The following is a 24,422-nucleotide window of genomic DNA, read 5'->3' as shown; positions in this document are numbered from 1 at the left end:
TTAGGGCTGGGGTATCTACGAGACCGCCTTCTGCCGCCAATAGCCTCCCACCAGTCAGTTCGCTCGTACAGAGAGGGCTTCCTCAGGGTGCCATTGGCCAGACAATGTCGGCTGGCGACCCCCAGGGGGAGAGCCTTCTCTGTGGTGGCACCTGCCTTCTGGAATGACCTACCCCCAGAGATACGCACGATACCAGACCTCCGGACTTTTTGTCGGGCCCTGAAAACTCATTTATTTCATTTAGCCGGGCTGGCTTGATCCCATCCGTTCGGTTTTAATTTGAAATTGGTTTTAACTGGGTTGTTTTAAATTGTGGGCCGAAATTATTTAATGTCTTTTAAACTGTTTTTAAATTTTATATGTTATGTTTTTATCTCGGCTGTTCACTGCCCTGAGTCCTGTTGGAGAAGGGCGGTATAAAAATCAAATCAAATCAAATCAAATCAAATCAATAAATAAATATTTGTTTGGGATTTAAGCAACACTTTCTCCTTGTAATAATGGATCTGATTTATCTCTGTCAAGATCATCTTTCTTTCTACTATAACTCAGTAAATCAAGTTTGTTTATTCAGAAGATTTGGTTCCATTGTACCAAAATGAACTGAAATGTGATTGACAGCCCTCATTTCGGTGAAACAATCCACAGAAAAACAGTAAGAAAGTTTGGGTACATCTTTTTGGTTTTAGGAATCCACTGTAATTTTCACCCAAGATTCCCGTGTTGTCCACCCAAATTCATGTGCTCTACAATCTCCAGCTTGTAAGATTTTTGGCTGCTATTTTTTAATTAGTGTTTAAAGTTTCCTATTTGTATTTAATTATATTGCTTTCAATTGCCCTGTTATTTCTGAAAGCAAATTTGTTTTTCAGGGAAGTGAGATATAAATAAATATTCTATTATACATTCTCTATGCAAAGTCTGAAGTATAACCACTTGATTTTCAACATCCTGTACCTCAGCTGTAAGGTAACCTAGGCAACCATTTAAGAAGCTTTTAAAAACATCCTCATCACAGATCCACAGTATTGGAAAATTGATGAGAAATCTGGAAAACCACAGCAGTTGTTTTTTTTCTTTTTTTTAATCCATTGTTTTCCAGTTTCATGGAAGGGGAACATAAAACTGATAAAACTGTGGGCCACGTGCTCCTTCTGTTGCAGCCCTTCAACCTTATCGCCTCTAGAAGGGCTGAAGGGCTAAAATCTCCTGTCAGCCTTGGAAGCCATATTAGGCCGGAAGCTTCAATGCTGCCACCTCCTCATGTGTGGGAAAGTAGGAGGGGGGATTTAGGAGAAGGGAGTTAGGAGACATAATAGCATTCTTCCTATCAGTCAAGGTCGTTGTGCCCACGTGACACCCCTCCTGCGCGAGCTGCACTGGCTCCCAGTGGTCTTCCGGATGCGATTCAAGGTGTTGGTTACCACCTTTAAAGCGCTCCATGGCATTGGACCTGGGTACCTTCGAGACCGTCTTCTGCCACCAGTAGCTTCCCACTGGCCAGTCCGCTCCCACAGAGAGGGTCCTCAGGGTGCCATCGGCTAAATTATGTCGGCTGGTGACACCCAGGGGGAGGGCCTTCTCTGTGGGAGCCCCAGCCCTTTGGAATGAACTGCCCCTAGAAATGCGTAAGATCTCCGATCTCCATGTATTTCGCTGTGCCCTCAAAACCTTGTTGTTCCACCAGGCCGGGCTATCAATGTAAAGATCTTAATTGGTTTTAAATATGGGATTTTAAATTTGGGGGTTTTATAATTGAGCCAATTATTTAATAATTTTAATTATTTTTAAATTTTGTCTGTCTTTGTGCTTTTAATCAGGCTGTACACCGCCCTGAGTCCTTCGGGAGAAGGGCGGTATAGAAATAAAATTAATAAATAAAAAAAATAATAAATAAGGTCAGGGTGATCCAGCATCTGGAGGAGGAGGGTCAGGTGCTGGGTCGAGGTGAAATGGACGGTGATTGGAGCATGTGATCGATTGAGGAGAAAGGGGGTGGTTTGGGGAGCTTTGTATTACTGAAGGAAAGCCCGAGCTTTTCAGATTCGGGATTTCCCAGATGTGCCAGTTTACCTATTTCTAGTAAAGAGAACTTTGGAAAATGCCTGCTTCCGCATCCTTACTGGGAGTCGGGGGTTTTCTGGAACGCTGACAACTACATGGAGAACTTGCTATACCTGCATCCACATCCATGATTTTGAATTGATTTTCTTGAAGTCATCCAGTTGCAATGAGACCATACTTCGAGTTCTGAGTACAACTCTGGACACTACTTTTCCAGAAATGTATTGATAGGTTAGAACAAGAAAGCAGAGAAGGTGACAAAGGTGATATCTATGAGCATAGACTAAAATAACTTGGGATAGTCAAATCAAATCAGAATCAGAATAGAGCTGGAAGGGACCTTGGAGGTCTTCTAATCCACCCCACTGCTCAAGCAGGAGATCCTATACTATTTTAGGCAAGTGACTGTCCAGTCTCTTCTTAAAAACCTCCAGTGATGGAGCACTCATAACATCTGAAGGCGAGCTGTTCCATTTTGGTTGATTGTCCTCACTGTTAGGAAGTTTCTCCTCAATTCCAGGTTGCTTCTCTCCTTCATTAGTTTTCATCCATTGTTTCTGGTGCCTTGGAAAATAAGTTGATCCCCTCCTCTTTGTGGCAGCCTCAAATACTGGAATACTCCTATCATGTCACCCCCTAATCTTTCTTTTCTCTAGCTAATTCCTGCAATCATTCTTCATATGTTTTAGCCTCCAGGCCTTTAGTCATATTAGTTGCTCTTCTTCGCACTTTTTCCATGTCAGCCTAAGGAAAAAAATTTGGAGAGGAAAGATTATGACTGAGCTCAAGTTCATATAAGGGTGCCATAAGATGAGCAGGAACTATGTTTCCATTGGCATAGAAACTGGGTGCAGTTACCCAATTGTCCTTTAAATACAAGGATGAACTTCAGTAAGAATTATGCACGAATGGAGTAATCTATTTACAAAAGTTGTAGGTTCTTCATCTCTCAAGATTTTTAAGAAGAAGCTCGACAACCACTTCTCCTACTTGGGTTAATTAGTTTTCCTGCCTGTTGCGAAGGATGATTTTGAAGATTCCTCATGTCCCCTCCTAATTTTGCAATTCTGGGGTACTGTGACAGCATTTTTGCTTTCTTGAGCAGAGGATTGAGTAAAGGGAAGAAAATGTAAGACTCAAAAGAATGTTGCAAGCACAATTAAAAAAGAGCTGCAATTCAAAATTAAAAATGAAGGAAAGCGTAAAAATGGCTGGTGTGAAAAGCAGCCTGTCTAAAACAGAGGAATTTCATACAGCCTTTTTTCTTGGTTGATTCAGATTGAATCAGATTCAGTAAAAATTCACAATCCTCTGCAAGGATTGTGCAAAGGACTGCTCTTTATTTACTCTGTTGGATGAAAAAATGTTCTATTCTGGAGAGCCCGTTTGGACCACTACTGCTCTGGAGAAAGATAAGCAATTTATATTGGAACCCATTGACTTCCTTTGGAAGGGGAAGAGAGAAGAGGAGAAGAGAAGAGAAGAAGAGAAAAGAGGAGAGGAGAGGAGAAGAGAAGGGAAGGGAAGGGAAGGGAAGGGAAGGGAAGGGAAGGGAAGGGAAGGGAAGGGAAGAGAAGAGAAGAGAAGAGAAGAGAAGAGAAGAGAAGAGAAGAGAAGAGAAGAGAAGAGAAGAGAAGAGAAGAGAAGAGAAGAGAAGAGAAGAGAATTCTTTATTGGCCAAGTGTGATTGGATACACAAGGAATTTGTCTCCTGTGGATAAGCTCTTAGCATACATACAAACAAGTGATAAATCACGATCATAATCATAAAATACAATAATCATAAATCATAAGATACAACACTCAGTGTTGGTCATAGGATAATAACTAGTCAATCAACATAAATCATAGTAGGGTACTAATAAAAGCAGTCAACACACATCATGAGATACAAACAACGAAGTTATAGTCAAAAGAAGCTAAGGAAATAAGTAGGAAAGATGAGAAGGATAATAGTAATAGTAATAGTAATACAGCCCTATTAGGTGGTTTGACATCCCAGGGCATAAGATAGTGTTGTGGGAATTAGTTGTTGATTAAAGTAATATCGTTGGGGGGGGGACTATTTATTTATTTATTTATTGGTTCAATTTATATGCCGCCCTTCTCCGGAGACTCAGGGCAGCTTACAATGCGTTAAGCAATAGCCTTCATACTTTTGCATATACCTGCTTAGTAGGGCTTTTGGCCTCCCCTAAGCGGTGTTCTTTTTTATACAAAGTCAGCTTATTGCCCCCACAATCCGGCTCCTCATTTTACCTACCTTGGAAGGATGGAAGGCTGAGTCAACCTTGAGCCTGGTGAGATTTGAACTCGCAGTAATTGCAGGCAGCTGGCAGCTAAGTGCTACTTAACAGCACTTTAGTCCGCTGCACCACCAAGGCTCTTAAATTTTAATTCTGTACCATAAAGGAAGAAATACATTTTGGACAGAGATTTATGTAGTTTCCCATACCGCTTTCTCTTACGTTGCTCTGCCCTGTCCTTCTTGATATTCGAGGCTAGAGAACTCTGTGGGTAGTTAGACCCTTCCTTTATTTTCAAAAGCCAACAAAAAAGTGCCTTGTCATATGGGCTCCTCTGAGTAAAGTTCAACTCCTACTAATTTTATGGCTGCCTCCAAGTTGGCTTTCTTGCATCAACATGGTTTAGTTGCCACAGCCTTTTTTCTGCAGCATTTCAATTTCCACACCTAGTCTTAGGATTTTCCAGTGGTTGCCCAATCAAGTAGTAATCGCATCTAATCCTGCCACAGCCAAGATGGCTGGCTTGAAATACAGAGTGATTGCAGTTCCAGGCAATTCATGTTTTTAGTTTACTGTATTATTCATGGATATCAGGGGTGAAATTAAAAAGTTTCCCCTACTGGTTCTGTGAGTGTGGCTTGTTGACGGGAGGTCATGTGACTGGGTGGGCGTGGCCAACTCGACATCACTCACATCGAGGGGCTCCTCACTTGCCCCTCCCCTCCCAGCCACTCCTTGTCGCGAATGGCAGGAAAATGGGAAGGGAAAATGTTCCTGGCTACCATCTTCCCCTCAGTCTGTGCTGAGATTGAGGAATGGATGACAGGCAGGAAAATCCCCTTCCCCATTTTCCTGCCTTTCACAAAAACAGCTCCATTCCAGCTGCTCCCCTCCCATCCCCTTCCCTTCTGGGGACTACCTTAAAAGGGACAGACTGCAGCAGCTCCGTTCTGAATGGAGGGAGAAAAGTTAGCATTTTCTCTGTTGCATTTAACATTGAATTCTGTGGAATATCGAGCGGCCGGAAGAGGTGAGCAGTGACCGGCCGGGCGTGGGTGGGGCCAAGGAGAGGTAATTACTACCGGTTCGGCGAACTGATGCCCATAATACCTAGTGGTTCGCCCAAACCGGTCCGAACCGGTAGGATTTCACCCCTGATTGATATGCTGCTTTCAGTGCACCGGTTTGCGACTACAGTATATTTTATGAACTTTCCTCACTACTAAGCAGCTTATAAATTTGAATATAAATACAAACACAGACAAATATTCTTATGCCATATGCCTATTTAATATTATCAGTGTTTATAATACAGTGATGACTTAATCACACATATTGAAAAAAGCTAAATCTGTATAGCTCTGTAGCTAGTGAAAGATTGCTTAGATAGAATCAGTTTGAGATATCTAGCCTTAATGGTTTTTGTGATAAATAAAAGTGCAGTTAGATTTTGGCATCGAGTGGAATTCAACTTGGAATTGCTATATTAGCCCTTGATCTTATTTGCAAGGTATTAAAATCCTGACTTTGGTCGATTAGAATAGACCTGGAAAGGACCTTGGGGGTCTTCTAATCCAATCCACCGCTTAAGCAGAAGACCATATACCATTCCAATCTTTTATTAAAAAACCTCCACTGATGAAGCACCAACAACTTCTGGTGGCAAGCTGTTCCACTGGTTAATTGTCCTCACTGTTGGGAAGTTTCTCCTTAATTCCAAGTTGCTTCTTTCCTTGATTAGTTTCCCTCCATTGTTTCTTGTCTTGCCTTCGGATGCTTTTGGAAAATAAGTTGACCCCCTTCTCTTTGTGACAGCCCCTCCAATACTGGAATACTGCTAGCATGTTACATCTAATCCTTCTTTTCTCTAGACTAGCCAAATCCAAATCCTGAACAGTTCTTCATATGTTTTTGGCTCCAGGCCCTTAATCATCTTAGTTGCTCTTCTTTGCAATTTTTCCAAGGTCTCAACATCTTTTTTTGTAATGTGGTGACCAAAACTGGATGCAGTATTCCAGGTGTGGTCTTACTTTTTTTTTTTTATTAAAAAGTTTTAACAAGTATTACAACAATTTTTTCCCATCCCTCCTCCCCCCTTCCCTCCTCTCCCCACCCCCATCCCCCCCTCTCCCTCCAACCCCCCTCCCCCCCTGGACTTCCCAGAGCAAATACAGGGTATAACATTTAACAAACATAAGCTAAAATATGCTAACTTTCTGTAGTCTCCAAACTCCCTCTTGCTCTTTAACTCCAGGTGTGGTCTTACTAAGGATTTATAAAGTGCTACTAATACTTCACATTTATTTATTTATTTATTTATTTATTTATTTATTTATTTATTTATTTATTTATTTATTTATTTTACAGAATTTATATGCCGCTCTTCTCCCAAAGGACTCAGGGCGGCGAACACAGATTAAAAACATACAATAATAAAAACCCACTAAAACCAGATTAAAATAATAAATAATAAAAACCCAAGGATCAGAATCAGCCCATTTGTTGGATTAACCAAGTCTTTAGGCCTCGATGGAAGGAGCGGAGATCTGGGGCTGTCCGGAGCTCGGTGGGTAGTTCGTTCCAGAGGGTAGGGGCGCTCACGGAGAACGCCCTACCCCTGGGCGTCGCCAGACGGCATTGCCTAGTCGACGGTACCCTGAGGAGAGCAATGACAATAAACTTATTTATTATTATTCTTCCAACTTCCCTCTCACAGTTACTGTTTTTGAGCCAGGTTTCGCCTAATCTGTACTTGTTCCTTTGGTTCTTCCTGCCTAGGTGTAAAACCTTGCTTTTCTCCACATTAAATTTCACATTAAATTTGGTCTCCAAGAGCTGTGGAGAGAGATGCTGGTTTACTAAGTAATTTGTTTTAACATTCTGTAAGATGTAGGAGAGAATATCAGAAATAAACAGTTCTGCACAATATAGCAAAAATTAAGGAGACGAATAGAATCCAAATTTGATAGAGTTGCAAGTGGGAAGAACTTTCTTTTTATTCCTCCAGCACAAAGAACAAAGCTCCCACTAGATTGTGATTGGAGCTTGATTGGTCTTCAGTGGCAACCCGTTTTCTTTGCAATTTCCTTTTTCGTTGATAGTAAAACAATGTCACAAAAGAACAACCATTTTAATCTTGTTACTTAATGAAAGCAACGTAAACTGCTCAGAGTCCCTGTAGACTACCATAGAAACCCAGGAAATATATAAAACAAATTGGTGCTACAATCTCAAGCACAAGATTTAAAAGTAAGTGTCCATAAAAACCAGTTGACTTGGTCCAAACATGAAGTTTTTCTTGATGTTTTAGATTAGTGTAAGAAGATACACACCTCCATAACCTGGGGGGTGGTGGGAGGGCGGGGGGGGCGGGAGAACCGGTTCAGTGACGTCATATCGTCACCGCTACCGGCTCGGCCGAACCGACCGAACCGGGAGGAACCCACCACTGCTCCAAACACAGAAATGTTGCCTGAAGAGGCAGTTTTCTGTCATCACGTTGTATTTCATTCTGTAAAATATATACAGTGTATTGGCTGTTGGCCTAATTAGAATCAGTGGGAGTCTTTTAGTCAACATTATGGGCTGTTTGTTTGGTTTCAGTGTAGTCTTCTATTATATTAAGTGTGAGACATAATTGTAGGCATTTTGTTTATGGAATTGGGATGAATAGGAGTGGCTTAACACTTCCTACTCTATCTCTCTACTCAAAAATCGAACATTGCAATTCTGTTCTTTTTCTTCTCCCTGGTTTCACATTCATCCCACCAAACTTCCAGGCGTAATTCTTCGATTTAATTGCCCTCACTTCATATATAGTTTGAACCAGTGGTGGGTTCCTTCCAGTTCGGTCCGGTTCGGCCGAGCCAGTAGTGGTGACGATATGACATCACCGAACCGGTTCTCCCCCCCCGCCCTCCCACCCCCCACCCCCCACGTTATTCTTACCTTTTATTTGGTCCCACCCCCAATCTATTGCTGCCTCCTGAGTCCCAGCTGATGACTAGAGGGAAAAAAACTGTTTAAACTCTTGCCGCGGGGCTTCAAAGGGCCGTCCTACAGCTGATCAGTGTTAAAAGCAAACAAATGAGTCGGGTCGTAAGTGCGAGGACTGGTTGTAAGTGTGAGGACCTTCCAGAAATGACTCTGACCAGCTAGCCACGCCCACCTAGTCACATGACCTCCAAGCCACACCCACAAAATAAGCCACGCCCACAGAACTGGTAGTAAAAAAATTTAGAACCCACCCCTGGTTTGAACTCGCCCAAGTCAATAAAGTGCAATTCTTTATTTTTAAAAAAAAATGGATTCACAGCCAGAAAGGATGTTGTTGCACAGTAGAAAATAAAAGCCAAAACAACTAACTCAGTAGAGGAGATTCATCACTGGCTATTTACTATTATTTGCCAAAAAGGAACCTGGCAAGCTATCAGTCAGTATTTTTTTTTTCCTGGTTTCCAAAGGGAACAAGAAGCCAGGAATGTGCATATAACTTAATAAAGTCTTGAGAGAGTTTGGCTGCTTCTTCCTGTGAGGACCACATGGGTGGACAAAAGCCCCCTTGTTGGTTAGATCAGAGTTCCCCAACCTTTCTGGGTTGATGGTCTGGAGCAGGGGAAAGGGGGAAAGGGGATGATTTTGTGGGAGGGGCAGTGGTGGGATTCAGCCGGTTCGAACTGGTAGTTAAATTTCTGGCTGGCCCCTCCCCTCCCTGCCCCTTCCAGGAGTCCACATGCATCCCATTTTGGCTCCCAGGTAAGTGCAGGAAGGCCTACAAGGCCAAAAACGGGGTGCGGAGGGGTGCAGCACGTCCCCCGCAATCCGTTTTCACTCCCAGGAGGCTGCAGAGAGGCCTTCTAGGCCCAAAACAGGGCACAGAAGGCAGCACATCCCCCTCTTGTGGCCCGTTTTTGCTCCCAGGGGGGGTCCAGGAGGCTGAGTGCTGCCTGTCACACCTCCTGGCCACGCCCACCTTGGCCACACCCACCCAGCTGGTCATTAGGACAGAGAACCAGTTGTTAAATTATTTTAATCCCACCACTGGGGAGGGGCAGGCGCATGTGCATGCACCAGCACCCGCAACATTCACAGCAATGCTCATGCAAATGAGGCCACAAGTGCCTACAATGAGGCTTATGGAAGTGGGGTCGTATGCGCATGTATGCGCATCGGCTGGCCACTCACACAGCCCGGTGGCGATTAAGCCACGACCCGGTAGTCGGCTGCAGCCCACAGGTTGGTGACCCCTGATTTAGATGAAGGGCTGCTTTTCAGATATGGGTTCAGCATAACTTCTGAAAGAGCAAGGCGTACAACCTGCACAGCATAAATAAAAGAGATGCCACAGCTTATCAGTGGCTTTAGCTGACTTTTATAGTAGAACGGGTACAGCAATTTTCTAGTGATCTTCAGACCGCTGTGTGCTGAAGTTGCACTGGATCTTATAGACATTTTTAAAGCTTGCTTTGATTTACATACATTTCCCCTTTAAATCTCAGCTGCAGTTAAGACATTTGACCAATCTGTATTTGCATATGTTGACAAGAATTAAGGGAAGTTTTAAAGAGATTTTTAATTTGCAGCTGGAGGGAGGGTGGGGGAATAATTGTAAGGAACTCATTTGTATGCAGATCTCTGAGGTAAGTCTTAAAAACTCTCTGTACAAAACATAAGAAGAAAACAAACAAACAAAACTTGTAAGATGTTAATGAACCCATTTAGGGGAAAAAATAATTATAATATTTTTTGTTTTCTAAGACCTAGGCGGATTGTAGCAGATGCAGATCTCGCTTGCGAACAGGCTCACTCCTATCTTAGTATCAAAGCACAGAACAGATGGGCTGACCTGGCTATGGTAAGACCTGAGTAGCTTTGAAACGTACATGTGTCTAAAATGCTTTTAGGGCTTCAGACAATGCTTAGCTTTGATGAGATGTGGAATTTTTTTATTGCTGCTAAACAACCCTCTAAAGCAAACAGTTAACAAACATAAACAAATAGCTCATTAGCGATCAAAATGAGTAGTAGGCTTGAAAATAATGTATTTCACAATCTGATTTTAAGCTGCTGAGCTTTTCAGGTTCTTTAAAAGAGAGAATATATATCTATTATAATTATTTATGCAAGTACGTGGTTGGTGGTAATGGGACTGAAATGCATAGGAGTTCCAAACTTAATAGTTGAAATAAGCCCTCACCACAGCCAACTCACCATGGCCAACTCACTGCAGCCAACTCGCCACGAGACAACTCGCCACGGGACAAGAGTTACACTAATGTCAAAGAAATAGTGAAATAGAATCATTAAGAAAAGGATGCTAAAAGAAGGACAAAAGGATATGTGAATGACAAAAATTAAAATATATGTTTTGATTATTCTAAATAATTAAATTGAATTGTTGAATTGTCCAGCAATGAGTTGGCCATGGTGAGTTGGCTGTGGCGAATTGGCCATGGCAAGTTGACTGTAGCAAGTTGTCTGTGGCGAGTTGTTCCATTCTGGCCCAGACGGCTTATTCCATTAATCACTTACACCGCAAACATTCTGTTAAGTAAGAATTATCCATATTGGATCTTGCACAAAATTTGTAGATTTTAAGCTATACTGTGGTAGGCCCAAGGTAAGTAGCAATAGCAGCAATAGCATTTAGACTTATATACTGCTTTACAGTGCTTTACAGCCGTCTCTAAGTGGTTTACAGAGTCAGCCCCAACAATTTGGGTCCTCATTTTACCTACCTCAGAAGGATGGAAGGCTGAGTCAACCTTGAACCTGGTGAGATTCGAACTGCAAAATTGCAGGCAGCAGAAGTAGCCTGCAGTACTGCACTCTAACCACCGTGTCACCGTGGCTCATGGTGTAGCCTCCTTCCCTCTTGCCACTTGGCCACATCTCCCATATGACGTTATCACTTGGTGCTTTTGGCACGTTGTTCTCTTCCTTTACCATTTTGACAATGTGTGCAACTAAGCATCAGCTGAAGCACAAATCTTTGGCCATCTTGTTTTCTCCAAAATGCTGCCGGGTTTGACTCAAATGCACTGTGGAGAAGGAGCATTGTCTTTTGGTCAACACGTCATGGTTGTTTGTTACCTACATTTTGATGTTGTCCAGACCAGAAGCACAACAATGAATCTTAGCTCTATCTTTATTGTAAGATTATCTTCCCAGAATCTTATAAATCTGAATGTATTTATCCTCTATAAGGGACGCAGTGGCTCAGTGGCTAAGACGCTGAGCTTGTTGATCGAAAGGTCGGCAGTTCAGCGGTTCGAATCCCTACTGCCGCATGAGCTCCCATTACTTGTCCCAGCTTCTGCCAACCTAACAGTTCGAAAGCACATAAAAAATGCAAGTAGAAAAATAGGACCACCTTTGGTGGGAAGGTAACAGTATTCCGTGCTGTTTAGTCATGCCGGCCACATGACCATGGAGACGTCTTCAGAAAGCACTGGCTCTTCGGCTTTGAAACGGAGATGAGCACTGCCCCCTAGAGTCGGGAACGACTAGCACATATGTGCGAGGGGAACCTTTACCTTTATTTATCCTCTCCTTCCTAGAAAACTAGGCAGGGTCCCTTCTGTAATGCTTCCCACAACCCTTCTGCGCCTGTGGACACAGATACGTTTGGCATGATGGTTGTCTAGTCTGTGATTCATCCTTCTGTCTCCCAAGGCCATTCCCACATTCCATTACATTTTATGTGAGAGAGTTAGGGAAAGAAAAAAAACTCCCACATAAACATTAGAACAGCTTGATAGGGTAATCTGTCCATATGTCAGGGCAGGAGAATCTACAGGGTGAGTCAAAAAAATAAAATAAAATCCAGTACTAGCTGTGACTGTGCAATAGAACCAGGAGTTTGATCATGTCATAGCTGCCATTTTGACTTTTTTGACCCAATGCCCCATCTGATGGAGAGACGTGTAAAGGTCTTTGTCCCCTACAGATGATTGTTAAAAGGAGGAAAATGATAGCAGGCAGTGATATTTTATATGGCCTATTGGACATTCACATGGGGCACATTCGTATAATTCATTACCAGTTTGGAACTAACTAAGGCAGGGATCAGCAATCTGCGGCTCTGGAGTCGCATGTGGCTCTTTCATCCCTCTGCTGTGGCTCCCTGTCACTCAAAATATGTGTCACAACCGCCAATGTGCGACACCCACCAGCACGTGATTTATTGAGGTTTTCAACCCCTGGTAGGCCAACCATGGATAAATCCATGAAAAGAAAAGTTTCATAAGAAAACAGAACGTTTAATTCAACTACATATGCTAGTTTTGTGGCCGCTCAAGAAATAGTCAGGCACGGGAAGGGTTTTGTGGCTCCCGGTGTTTTCTTTTCTGTGGGAAACGGGTCCAAATGGCTCTTTCAGTGTTTAAGATTGCAGACCCCTGGACTAAGGTTTAAGTTCATTTATTTATTTATTATTTATTAATCAAATTTCTATACCGCCCTACTCCCGGAGGACTCAGGGCGGTGAACAGCCAAGATAAAATACAGATAATACAAATATTAAAAGTCCCTTAAAATTATTAAATATTTTGGCCGAAACACAGATTAAAATACCCAATTTATAAAATCAAACGAATTAAAAATTTAAAAGAGGAGAGTTAGGCCAGGCCAACCTGCTGAAATAAAAAAGTTTTGAGAGCACGACGAAACGTACGCAGATCCGGGATCCTCCGTATCTCTGGAGGGAGCTCGTTCCAGATGGTAGGTGCCCCCACAGAGAAGGCACTCCCCCTGGGGGCCGCCAGTCGACACTGTTTGGCCGACGGCAACCTGAGAAGCCCCTCTCTATGGTGGCGTACTGGTCGGTGAGAGGCTATTGGTAGCAGAAGGCGGTCTCATAAATACCCCGATCCGATGCCATGGAGCGCTCTAAAGGTGGTAAACCAAAACCTTGAAGCGTACCTGGAAGACCACCAGGAGCCAGTGCAGCTCGCGCAGGAGGGGGGTCACATGGGAGCGCCACGCCGCTCCCATAACCACCCGCGCGGTTCAGCCTTAGATATTAGAGTCTATGCTGCATATAGTACTTGAATTTTTGCAAGTTTATTGATAAATTTTATTAATTAGCTTTGTAGTCCATCTGCTTATTTGCAGACAGACTGCCCACCATTTAGCTGGTGAACTTTTTTAAAAAAATATTATTGTAATTAATACTTTTTAAAAGACTAAAAAAGAGAAACAAGTGAAGGGAATTTTTTTTTAAAAAAAAATTGACGCAGGGACCAAGTATTAGCAAGTGGACACAGATCACTGAGGTTGTTACGGTTAGTGCTCAGTATAACATTAATGGAAAATGAACCATAAAAAAGAAACCATTGTTATTTTTTTACAATAAGATAAGAGATCTTTAGAGTTTAAGCTTTAGAAACCTCTTTTTAATTTCAGTCTCCACTATTTTGTTAATGGAAGCAGTGGTGACGCAGCGGTTAGAATGCAGTATTGCAGGCTAATTCTGCTGACTGACTGATGGCTGCCTGCAGTTCAGCAGTTCGAATCTCACCAGGCTCAAAGTTGACTCAGCCTTCCATCCTTCTGAGGTCAGTAAAACGAGGACCCAGATTGCAGAGGGAATATGCCAACTGTAAATTGCTTAGAGAGGGCTGTAAAGCACTGTGAAGCGGTAGGTCTAAGTAGGTCTAAGTGCTATTGCTAGAGAAGAAGAAAAAGGTAGAAATTAGAAAAACTACTAAAACCATTACAGGCAAATATTTAGTTTCAACTTCTTCTTTGTTGTAGTCCAGTTGATATATACTTCTCTTCCTCAATTACTGTATCTTTCACTTCTGATTTTGAGGCCCTTTACTTATTTGAGATCATTGAGGAAATGTTGATTTTTCTTTTTTATGATTGTTTATGAATAGAAGATAACATTTGTCTTTTTATGCTTTTAAACATTTGTCTCTGTTAAATATATTTCATGTTTTAGTACTTCCATGAATACGATGCAGATGGAAATGGCATAATTACAAAAAAAGATTTGAAGGACGTTCTCTTTAGATGTGGTATCCCGATAAACCCCAGAGAATTTGAAAAACTTTGGACAAGGTAAGGCTTTATTAAAAAAAAATATCCTTCCCTCATTACCTGTAGACTTTAATATACATCAGGAGAAATAAATCTCTACTTTTTTTTAACTACTGCTCTCTATGTCTATGGTTTTATCTGTACTTGCCTCATTGATTTACACTTCCATAATAGGCCCAGAGGACGTGGTGGCTCAGTGGCTAAGATGCTGAGCTTGTCGATCGAAAGGTCGGCAGTTCAGCGGTTTGAATCCCCAGTGCCGCATAACAGGGTGAGCTCCCGTTACTTGTCCCAGCTTCTGCCAACCTAGCAGTTCGAAAGCACGTAAAAAATGCAAGTAGAAAAATAGGGACCACCTTTGGTGGGAAGCTAACAGCATTCCGTGCGCCTTTGGCGTTTAGTCATGCCGGCCACATGACCACGGAGACGTCTTTGGACAGCGCTGGCTCTTCGGCTTTGAAACGGAGATGAGCACCGCCTCCTAGAGTCGGGAATGACTAGCACATATCTACGAGGGAAAACTTTACCTTTTAATAGGCCCAGGGTCTGTGTCAATCCCCCACTCTCCATCAATGCGACCTTAGTCTATGTTTTTCTGTTCTGCTTTTGAAGAACACTTTTCTTTGTTGGGATGCCTGTAGTAGTACTTTTGCCCATTTGAGATAGTTGTCTCCAGTTTCTGGCATGCTAACCCCAGAATCTCATTGCCTGCATCGCACAGCAACAATGTCCCTTCAGTTGAGTCATTATTTGCTACAATCTGTAATACCTTTGAAAGCTTTCTGGATTCAAAACCCAGCAAAAAATTGATTTTTTAAAAAAATTACTATTACACTTTCCCTGATTATCCTACTTTTTTTTTTAATTGGGGTTTGTTTGTTTTTTTTGATGCACCATTTCAAAATGCAACACTGGGCTTCTTTTTAAAAAAATTCAAACAAAAGTGGGGCACTTAGGGAAAGAACAATGGAAATCTTTTAAAAGGCACATTTTTACTACGGTTTGAACCAGGAACCTTCTGTTTACAAGGCAAAAATTATAGCTATTGTGTTGTTATGATGTGACAGCCAGTGGCAAGGATAACTAAAGATTTAAAAAGAAACAGGGCAGTAACACAAATTTGTTTTTTAAAAAAATTGTTTGTCATGTATGTTTGATCTTTAAATTTATATATATAATTAGCTTTGTGTATATGTAAAGATAAAGATGCACAAATGAACACAACTAGATGTATATATCTATAGGGAGATAGAACGAGGAAGATGTGTCTCAGTGTGGTTTCCTTGAGACACACACACACATACCTTCCTAGCACTTCAAATAAAATATCACTCTTTCTAACATCAGTCAGAATTTGTTTGCTCAGTATTAGAATATAAAATGCCTTGAGCTTTTTGACTCCGAAGCAAGCCAAATGTTCTGCAAATAAAAATTATTTAGAGAAATCTTATTGTCATTGTAACATAGCTCACGTATTGACAGCTATCAAATAATTGGATTTTTTCCTACCCAAGAATATTGTTTTGCTGCAGACAAGCCATTTATTCAAAATCTGCCCAAAAACCATTAACCACATTCACACTTTTGTTTTAAAACAAGCAAAGAAACAAGGCTATTTGCTAAACTTTTAAAGTTATTCTTGCTCGCACTTCCTTCCATAGACTGGTTACTTGACTGGGATGCAAAACAAATTGTGATTAAGCCAGAAATTCACTAACAAAATGTGTCCTATTTACTAAGGCTGGGTGAAATTTCATTGTAAAGTTACATTGAACCTCATTAGTTTCTTTTGATTTGAAGTTGCTATTTGATGGACTTTTCGCGCACATAAGCACATCGTATTAATTTACTAAAATTTGAACAATGAAATTTAGTTTTGTCCTGACTTCATCCATCTCTGCCCAGTTCTTCAAAGCACAAAGTGAAAATAACTTTAAAATAATATATAATCCTAGAATCCATTTTATCAGGGCTTCTATTAAAAAAAGCTTCACTTCACTTCAATTTGTGCATCACCTGGTATTGCAATATCAATGAACCAGACTTTTTTTCTTTTTCACAATAGTAATATCAGGTGTGTTGTGGGCCACTTATCTGTCTGTTTGGATCCACAGGATCTTGGCAAAATTTCAGGAGTTTTGTCAACTTAGTGTTCCCAGTGATTTTTAGTGCATTCGAACCCAAACATCTGGCAAAGCTTCCATGTATGATTTTGGCAACTCAGTCATGATGTTGTAGGTAATCAGTCTGTGAAATTTTGCAGGCACTGGGAAAGGTGATGCACTATTGCATCTTTCTCGTTGCATAAGCGACGTTTTCTGTTGTTACTGACATGCTGAATTTTGAATTTTTGCTGTCATGGAATTAGTCTGCAAGGCTTGTTCTTGAGCAGCCAAAATGAAGCCTTCAGTTTCTTTCTTCGACATCCCTGATCTCAACCAGTTCCATGTTAGCTTTGTATCTACCTTTCCTTTAGGTAAGATATTCAGGTATTGACTGTGCATTGATTTCTTTTTCCAGTTAGAAACTCAATGTTCAATTGTTTCCTTTCAATATTCTGTTTTCGATCTTGTTGTTTTCAAGAGACTTCCCTAGTTACCTCCTTCAGCAAAGGCTCTTTTGCTTTTTTAGGTTGTCACAAATTATTATTATTATTATTATTATTATTATTATTATTATTATTGTTGTTGTTGTTGTTATTGTTATTGTTGTTGTTATTGTTATTATTGAGTTGTAGGAGTAGGAGTATTAATATTAGTATTAGCATTAGTATCTGCTGCCTGTCTCACCATGGGACTACTTTAGGTAGGTCACAACAATAAACAATTAAGAAATAAAAAATGAAATTTAAGCAAAGCAAGAGCAAAATAATAAAACAAGGAAAGAAACAAGGAAAAATAAAAAATATCTAGATATAACTAGAATGCAGATCAATGTGAAGGTCATTAGTTTAACAGTGAATAGCAAGACAAAACTGTCTCCTATGGATATCATCTCCCTGCTTTGTGGATATTCCAGAGATAAATAACCATTATGCAAAGTCCACACTTAACAAATGGACCATGATGATCCATTTCTTATGGCAAATCTTATATTCCCCTCCTCCATTCTAATTTTGCAGTAAGTATTCATAAGAAGAAAATCAAACTATAGTTTGATAGTTCGATATTTCCTAGAAATTGTTCCTGTGGCTATTACATAAAGCATAGTATCTTAGTTAAACACTTATTTCCTTTTCTGATATATCTTGCACATTTTTTGTATAGCTGTGTAATACTGTATCCTAAACCGAGCATAGACAATTCAAGATTCTGTCATATACAGGGCCAATAAAGCAATGAATAAAACTACTTTGTATTCTCTGAATTTTTAAAAAGGTATGATCTGAATGCAAAAGGCTATCTTACTCATCAAGATTTCCTGCAAAAAATGGGTGTGGAGAATATACCTCCTGACAGTGGCCTCAATAAGCAGTTTTCAGCTGATAACTACCCACACTTTATGGAACATTACAAAAGAGATGAAAAGAAACATATTGACATCAATGAAATCATAAATAAGATCAGGTAACTTTTCATAACAACCAGGTAACTTTTCTTGATCACCATTCTTATATATTTGAGTTGAAGAGGAATGTGTCATCACCAGTGGCACAATTAGGTCATTTCATTGATTTTGCTGGAAGGCCCTTTAGATAGCTTTGCATGTTACTTTAATGGTGAAGCAAGTAATTAATATTTCTGTTGTTACTTCAGTCAGTGCCACGATAGTATTTCATATTTTTTGGGTGCCTTCAAGTCAATTTTTCGCTTCTGATGACTGCTTGGACTAGTCCCTACAGTTTTCTTGGCAAGTTTTTCGGAAGTGCCTTGCCATTGCCTGGTTCTGAGGACTGAGAAAGATTGACTGGCCCAGGGTCATCCCAGCTGGATTTGTGGCTTTAACCATTATACCAGTGTTGTCGATCCTTTTCGGCACCGAGTGCCAAAATGGTGGTGCGCGCATGTGCGTGTGCCAGAAACCGGAAGAGCAGCCACCCAGTGCGCATGCACACGCCAGGAAGATGATCTTCCGGTTTCTGGCGCGCGCATCAGGGGTGGGTTTTACTTACTTTTACTACCGGTTCTGTGCATGTGCAGAAGCTTCCTGCCTGATGATGTCGGGATCGGTGGGTGGAGCCTCCCGCCGGTTTTACTACCGGTTCTATAGAACTGGTCCGAACCAGGGGCAACCCACCATTGGCACGCATGTGCACCAGCCAGCTGGTCTTCGCAAGCACAAGCGTGCCAGAAACCGGAAGACCAGGTGACCGGAGCACATGCGTGTGTCAGAAACTAGAAGAGCAGCTACTCAGCACGTGCATGCGCACCAGGGCAGTTGCTCTTCCGGTTTCTGGCACTCCCGTGGGCGTGAAGACCAGCTGGCCGGCACGCCGGAACCCAGAAAAGCAATGGGTGATGGCTCACGTGTCTGGAGAAATGGCTCTGTATGCCACTTCCGGCACACATGCCACAGGTTCACCATCACGGCACTATACCAATCTGGCTCTCAGTTCATAGTTACATTAGAATAAAAAATAAGCCCCAGTTTGCCAGTCCAGATATTGTGTGCTATGTACAGGTTTGTATTTTCAGTTGACAGAAATCAATATATCATACACATAATCGAAAATAATTTTGTTTTTGCAGCCCGGAGGCGGACACATATTTTCTTGGGAATAAGCCTTGTTTTGCTGAAAAAAAGGTTAAAGTCAGGGGTGAAATGCTACTGGTTCGGACTGGTTCTCCCGAACTGGTAGTAAAAAATGCTACAGGTTCGGGCGAACTGGTATTTTCAGTGATCAGCTAGGCAACAATCAGCTGTGATGCGCAATTTATATTAGCTAGAATCGTCGGATTTCCTGCTTTCTAGCTAATCTAAATTACATGGCACAGCGGATTCCCCCCCACACCCCCGCTGTTCTACTTACCTTTGCAGACTCGGGAGTCTTCAAAATGTTCCTTTTTTAGCGGTGCACAGGCACACCTTAGTCTCGGTAGCAGACTCACAGAACTGGTAGCAGACTTCAGAGGATTTCATCGTTGGTTAAAGTCTATCTAGGTATATACTATTAAAGCTCTGATTCCTATAACCTTTAACTGGGTAAGCTCTGCATCATATAGCAAAACTTTTTGAACCAAACTACGTCAAATGAGCTAATTTACAGCATGCCTCCAAAATCCAGGACCCCCGTGGAACTGAAATTTGGCATTTTATGGCATAAAACCAAACAGCGCTAATGACATAATAACAACATGCCATAAAACATTTCCTATGCTAATGTTTGATTATGCTATACAGTTAAGCATCAGCTATTTTCAAAGCAGATATATCTCTGAATGTATCCCAACTTTTCCAGTGAAATAAGTACATTAGAAGTTTTTTCATTCTTGAAGGCATTGCGGAATCTGGTAAAGCAATATTTATGAAACAATAACCCGGGGAAATGTTTCTTAAAGAATAAAATGAGCCTCTGTAAATATAGGTACACTGAACCCTGCCTAAGTTCGCTCACACTCTCATTTCTGAATATCTTTTGCCTTAAATTACTTGTCTCTTTGCAGTATTTGTCCAACTCTGTCACTGTCATCTGTCTCTGTAATTCTTTACTTTTCTATCTCTTCAATCTCTGTATCTCTGTTTATCTCCTCTAACCATTAATCATTCCTCTGGTGGCCATTCTCATAGAAAGAAAGGTTTTAGATTTCCCCATTCCTAGAAACATTATTGCAGGTATAGTTATTTCTGTGAAATTAAACCTGTGTTTCTCAACCTCAGCAACAATGTGGATGCACTTCAACCCCCAGAATACCCCAGTCGGCATGCCAGCTGGGCAGTGGTGAAATCCAATGTTTTTTACTACCGGTTCTGTGGGCGTGGCTTGGTGGGTGTGGCAGGGGAAGGATACTGCAAAATCCCCATTCCCTCCCTGCTCTTGGGGGAAGGATATAGCAAAATCTCCATTCCCACCCCACTCTGGGGCCAGCCAGAGGTGGTATTTGCCGGTTCTCCGAACTACTCAAAATTTCCGCTACCGGTTCTCCAGAACCTGTCAGAACCTGCTGGATTTCACCCCTGCAGCTGGGGAACTGTGAGCTGAAGTTCACACATGGTGGCTTTGCAATTCTAAGAGCTGAGTCCACATACATCTTTAAATTGCTGAGGTTGAGAAACACTGGTCTAAAAGAAGGCAAAAGATAAGGACTTCTCCAGAGAGAATTAAGAATCGATTCTGCATGATCCTTCTCTGACCCAATAGCCTCCATTTGTTTCTCTAAGAATTTTCTGGAAACATGGCTGGCACCAACTTGGGGAAAATTGACACCAATTTGGGGAAAGTTGTTATTTTTTTTTTCTGTGAGATATCAATTGGGGTGGATTTTCCTTCCACCCTCACAATGAGTATGGCACCAAAACAATCCAGAACAATTGGTATGATTGGTGGCTACCTTTTTTTTAAATTTTTTTTAAATTTTTTATTGAAAATTATTAAAAAATACAGAAAAAAAAGTATAACAATATGGATAGAATTGCAGAGAGTAATATAATACATATAGAGTTTTAAGTATCAATTTTCGCCTAGAGAAAGTACCTAGTGGCTACCTTTTAATACTCCTTGATACCCTGTCTCTTCTGTTTCACATATAACTACAAAACCAAATTTTGGCTACCCTATTCTCCTTCATCAAAGATGGCAAAAACAAAACAGAACAGAACAAAAAACAAAACAAAACAAAACAAAACAATACAATACAATACAAAACAGGAAGCTCCCTAAATCATTTTAATAGTCTTTGGTGTTCTGTAATACAATGGATCTTCCTTTATTCAGCCTCTATAAGACAGAGAAACCTGTAAATTAGTAACAGTAACAGAGTTGGAAGGTACGTTGGAGGTCATCTAGTCCAACCCCCTGCTCACGCAGGAGACCTGTGCTAGGGATTCGAACCGCCGAACTGCCGACCTTTCTGATCGACAAATTCAGTGTCTTAGCCACTGAGCCGCTAGTTGTTCTCTCCATTCTGCCCAAATGTTTTATAAAATATGTTTCTTAGCTTATAGTTTGCCCAGAATTCAGTTGACAAAGGCTTCTGAGAAACTTTGAATTCAAGAAAGAGGCAATCTGGATGTATATATATTTCTTTTGTTTTAGCTCAAAAGGAACAAATATCCCAAATTAGAAATCTTTAAAAAGGGATTGTCCTGTATTTCAAGAGAAATTCAAAACATTGGCAAGTGAAGTGATTTTTTAAAAACATGTTTTGTTTTGGCAGCCTGGCTAACCAACCAACATATACTTGGTACTTGGGATTTTAATTTTTTTTTTTGGCCACGATTGGAATAATTACTGCTTGGCAACCATTTACTCAGTCCAAGAAATGGCTGTCTTGATTTTCTAAAAATAAAGAGAGAAAGTAGATTGTGATTACCTTTTTTTCATGGTTAGCATGTACTAGAAGCTAGTTTTCAGGCAACGCAGACAGCATTTTAACTGCTTAGGCATGTCTCATGCATCCAAAAGGACACAAGAGTTTTGCTGCTGATGTCATGTTGGAGATTTATATGGTATTTTAAATCAGCATTCCCCAAACTTTCTTGCTTTGCAGACTGGCGGCAGAGGGGGGAGAGGGGATGGTTCCGCATGAGAGGTCGGCGAGCGCACGCATGCAACTCCATTTTTGCAAGCGGTGGCCACATGCATCTCCACTTGCTCCAATGGAGCTTCGCAGGCACATGTGTGCCCACTGCTCATGTAAGTGCAGCTGCGCATTTTCATCCTTAAGATACTATTACAAATCAGAATTCACTATTATTGAGGAAGAAGATTTGTTGCTGTTTTTGTTGTTAGTTGCAAAGTCGTGTCCGACCCATCGCGACCCCCATGGATGATGTTCCTCCAGGCCTTCCTGTCCTCTACCATCCTCTGGAGTCCACTTAAGCTCACGCCGACTGCTTCAGTGACTCCATCCAGCTACCTCGTTCTCTGCCATCCCCTTCTTCTTTTGCCCTCAATCTTTCCCAGCATTAGGCTCTTCTCCAGTGAGGCCTTCCTTCTCATGAGGTGGCCAAAGTATTTGAGTTTCATCTTCAGGATCTGGCCTTCTAAAGAGCAGTCAGGGTTGATCTCCTCTAGGACTGACCAGTTTGATCGCCTTGCAGCTCAAGGGACTTGCAGGAGTCTTCTCCAGCACCATAGTTCAAAGGCCTCCATTCTTTGGTGCTCAGCCTTTCTTATAGTCCAACTTTCACAGTCATACTTTGCAACTGGGAAAACCATAACCTTGACTATAAGCACTTTTGTTGGCAGGGTGATGTCTCTGCTTTTTAGTATGCTGTCTAGGTTTGCCATAACTTTCCTCCCCAGGAGCAAGCACCTTTTAATTTCTTGGCTGTGGTCCCCATCTGCAGTGATCTTGGAGCCCAGGAAAATAAAATCTGTCACTACCTCCATTTCTTCCCCATCTATTTTCCAGGAATTGAAAGGGCTGGGAGCCATGATCTTAGTTATCATGACTGGGTTACCAATGAGCAAATAGAGCAATATTTGAGCAGACCATCTCTTTTTCTATTGGTAGATTGTCCTCCTGTCAGGCAGGGATATAGCCCAGGGGTGAAATCCAGCAGGTTCTGACAGGTTCTGGAGAACTGGTAGCGGAAATTTTGAGTTGTTTGGAGAACCGGCAAATACCACCTCTGGATGGAGATTTTGCAATATCCTTCCCCTAGGAGTGGGGTGGGAATAGAGATTTTGCAGTATCCTTCCTCTGTCAAGCCCACCAAGACACACCACGACACGCCCACAGAACAGGTAGTAAAAAAAATGTGGATTTCACCACTCATATAGCCCTACCTTCTTAAACCATTGTTTAAGCATTGTTTAACTATTGTTATGCTGACGCCCATATGAAAGCTGTAAAAGCTGAGGCTTATATTCACCTATTTCCATTAGATGGCTTATCTGCCCCAGTCTTCAGGTTGGCAAGCTTTCTAATGACGCTTTTGTGGGATGCACATAGACTGTGAGAAAGAAAACCTGCTTTTCTGCATCTCTGGTGCTTTGAATAGTGTTCTCTGCATTCACATAACAAACCTACCCTGCTTCCTCCTTCCAAATGCCTGTTTCTGCCAATACAGTTTGTTTTTTTCCATGCGGTTCTGGGAAATGGAGGGGAAGAACAGGAGACAAAATCAGGAGTACATAAGCTGATGGAGTGTGCTTTCTACCAAAAAATCTCCATCAGTTTTGGAAGATTCTAAGAAAGGCTTACAAGGGATGCGGTGACTCAGTGGCTAAGATGCTGAGCTTGTCAATCGAAAGGTCGGCAGTTCAGTGGTTTGAATCCCTAGTGCTACGTAACGGGGTGAGCTCCCATTACTTGTCCCAGCTTCTGCCAACCTAGCAGTTCGAAAGCACGTAAAAAATGCAAGTAGAAAAATAGGGACCACCTTTGGTGGGAAGGTAACAGCGTTCCGTGCGCCTTCGGCGTTTAGTCATGCCGGCCACATGATCACCGAGGCGTCTTCGGACAGCGGTGGCTCTTCGGCTTTGAAATGGAGCTGAGCCCCACCCCCTAGAGTCAGGAACAACTAGCACATATGTGCGAGGGGAACCTGTACCTTAACCTTTAAGAAAGGCTTGCAGACTGACACAAAACCCAAATGGATAATGTTTAGATAAGCATTTGAAGAATCACCACCGCAAGCAAGCGTAGTTTCCTGATGGCCAACCATGTCCCATTCACACAACCTCGACCAGGCAAGGAATGCCCTGTAGTGCATCTAAATTTTATAGCTGAGGAACTAGAGATTGTTTTTAATGAGAAAGTGTAACTAAAACTTGGCTTGCTTTCAGAGAGAAGTATCATGAGTTCTCCCAAGACTTCCACAGGGCCTTCTTGCAACAGGATAAACACAAAGAAGGCTGCATTTCGGTGGATAACCTACGTAAGATACTGGAAGACTTTCAATGTTCCCTTGGCTATGAACAGTACAGTGAACTTCTGTACAGGTTGTTATATTTGACACAGC

General features: G+C 41.6%; 1 protein-coding gene across 4 annotated transcripts in view; it reads left to right on the top strand.

Moving 5' to 3' along the window:
* The window catches only part of EFCAB6 (EF-hand calcium binding domain 6), a 157,401-nt gene that overhangs the window by 98,930 nt on the left and 34,049 nt on the right, over positions 1–24,422 (top strand). For 2 of the 4 annotated variants that reach the window (XM_034442018.3, XM_034442017.3), the window contains exons 20-23: positions 10,068–10,164; positions 14,257–14,375; positions 17,732–17,920; positions 24,247–24,402. In XM_034442018.3, coding sequence (XP_034297909.2) covers positions 10,068–10,164; positions 14,257–14,375; positions 17,732–17,920; positions 24,247–24,402 — 561 coding nt within the window. The remainder of the gene's footprint in view (positions 1–10,067; positions 10,165–14,256; positions 14,376–17,731; positions 17,921–24,246; positions 24,403–24,422) is intronic. The other 2 variants (XM_087873287.1, XM_034442019.3) reach the window with 1 other exon arrangement.

This window comes from Pantherophis guttatus, chromosome 7 (genome assembly GCF_059756535.1).
Source record: "Pantherophis guttatus breed Tessera chromosome 7, ASM5975653v1, whole genome shotgun sequence".
NCBI classification, from domain to species: Eukaryota; Metazoa; Chordata; class Lepidosauria; order Squamata; family Colubridae; genus Pantherophis; species Pantherophis guttatus.
Note: the sequence above shows the minus strand (reverse complement) of the source record. Positions and strands in the feature narration are given on the sequence as shown.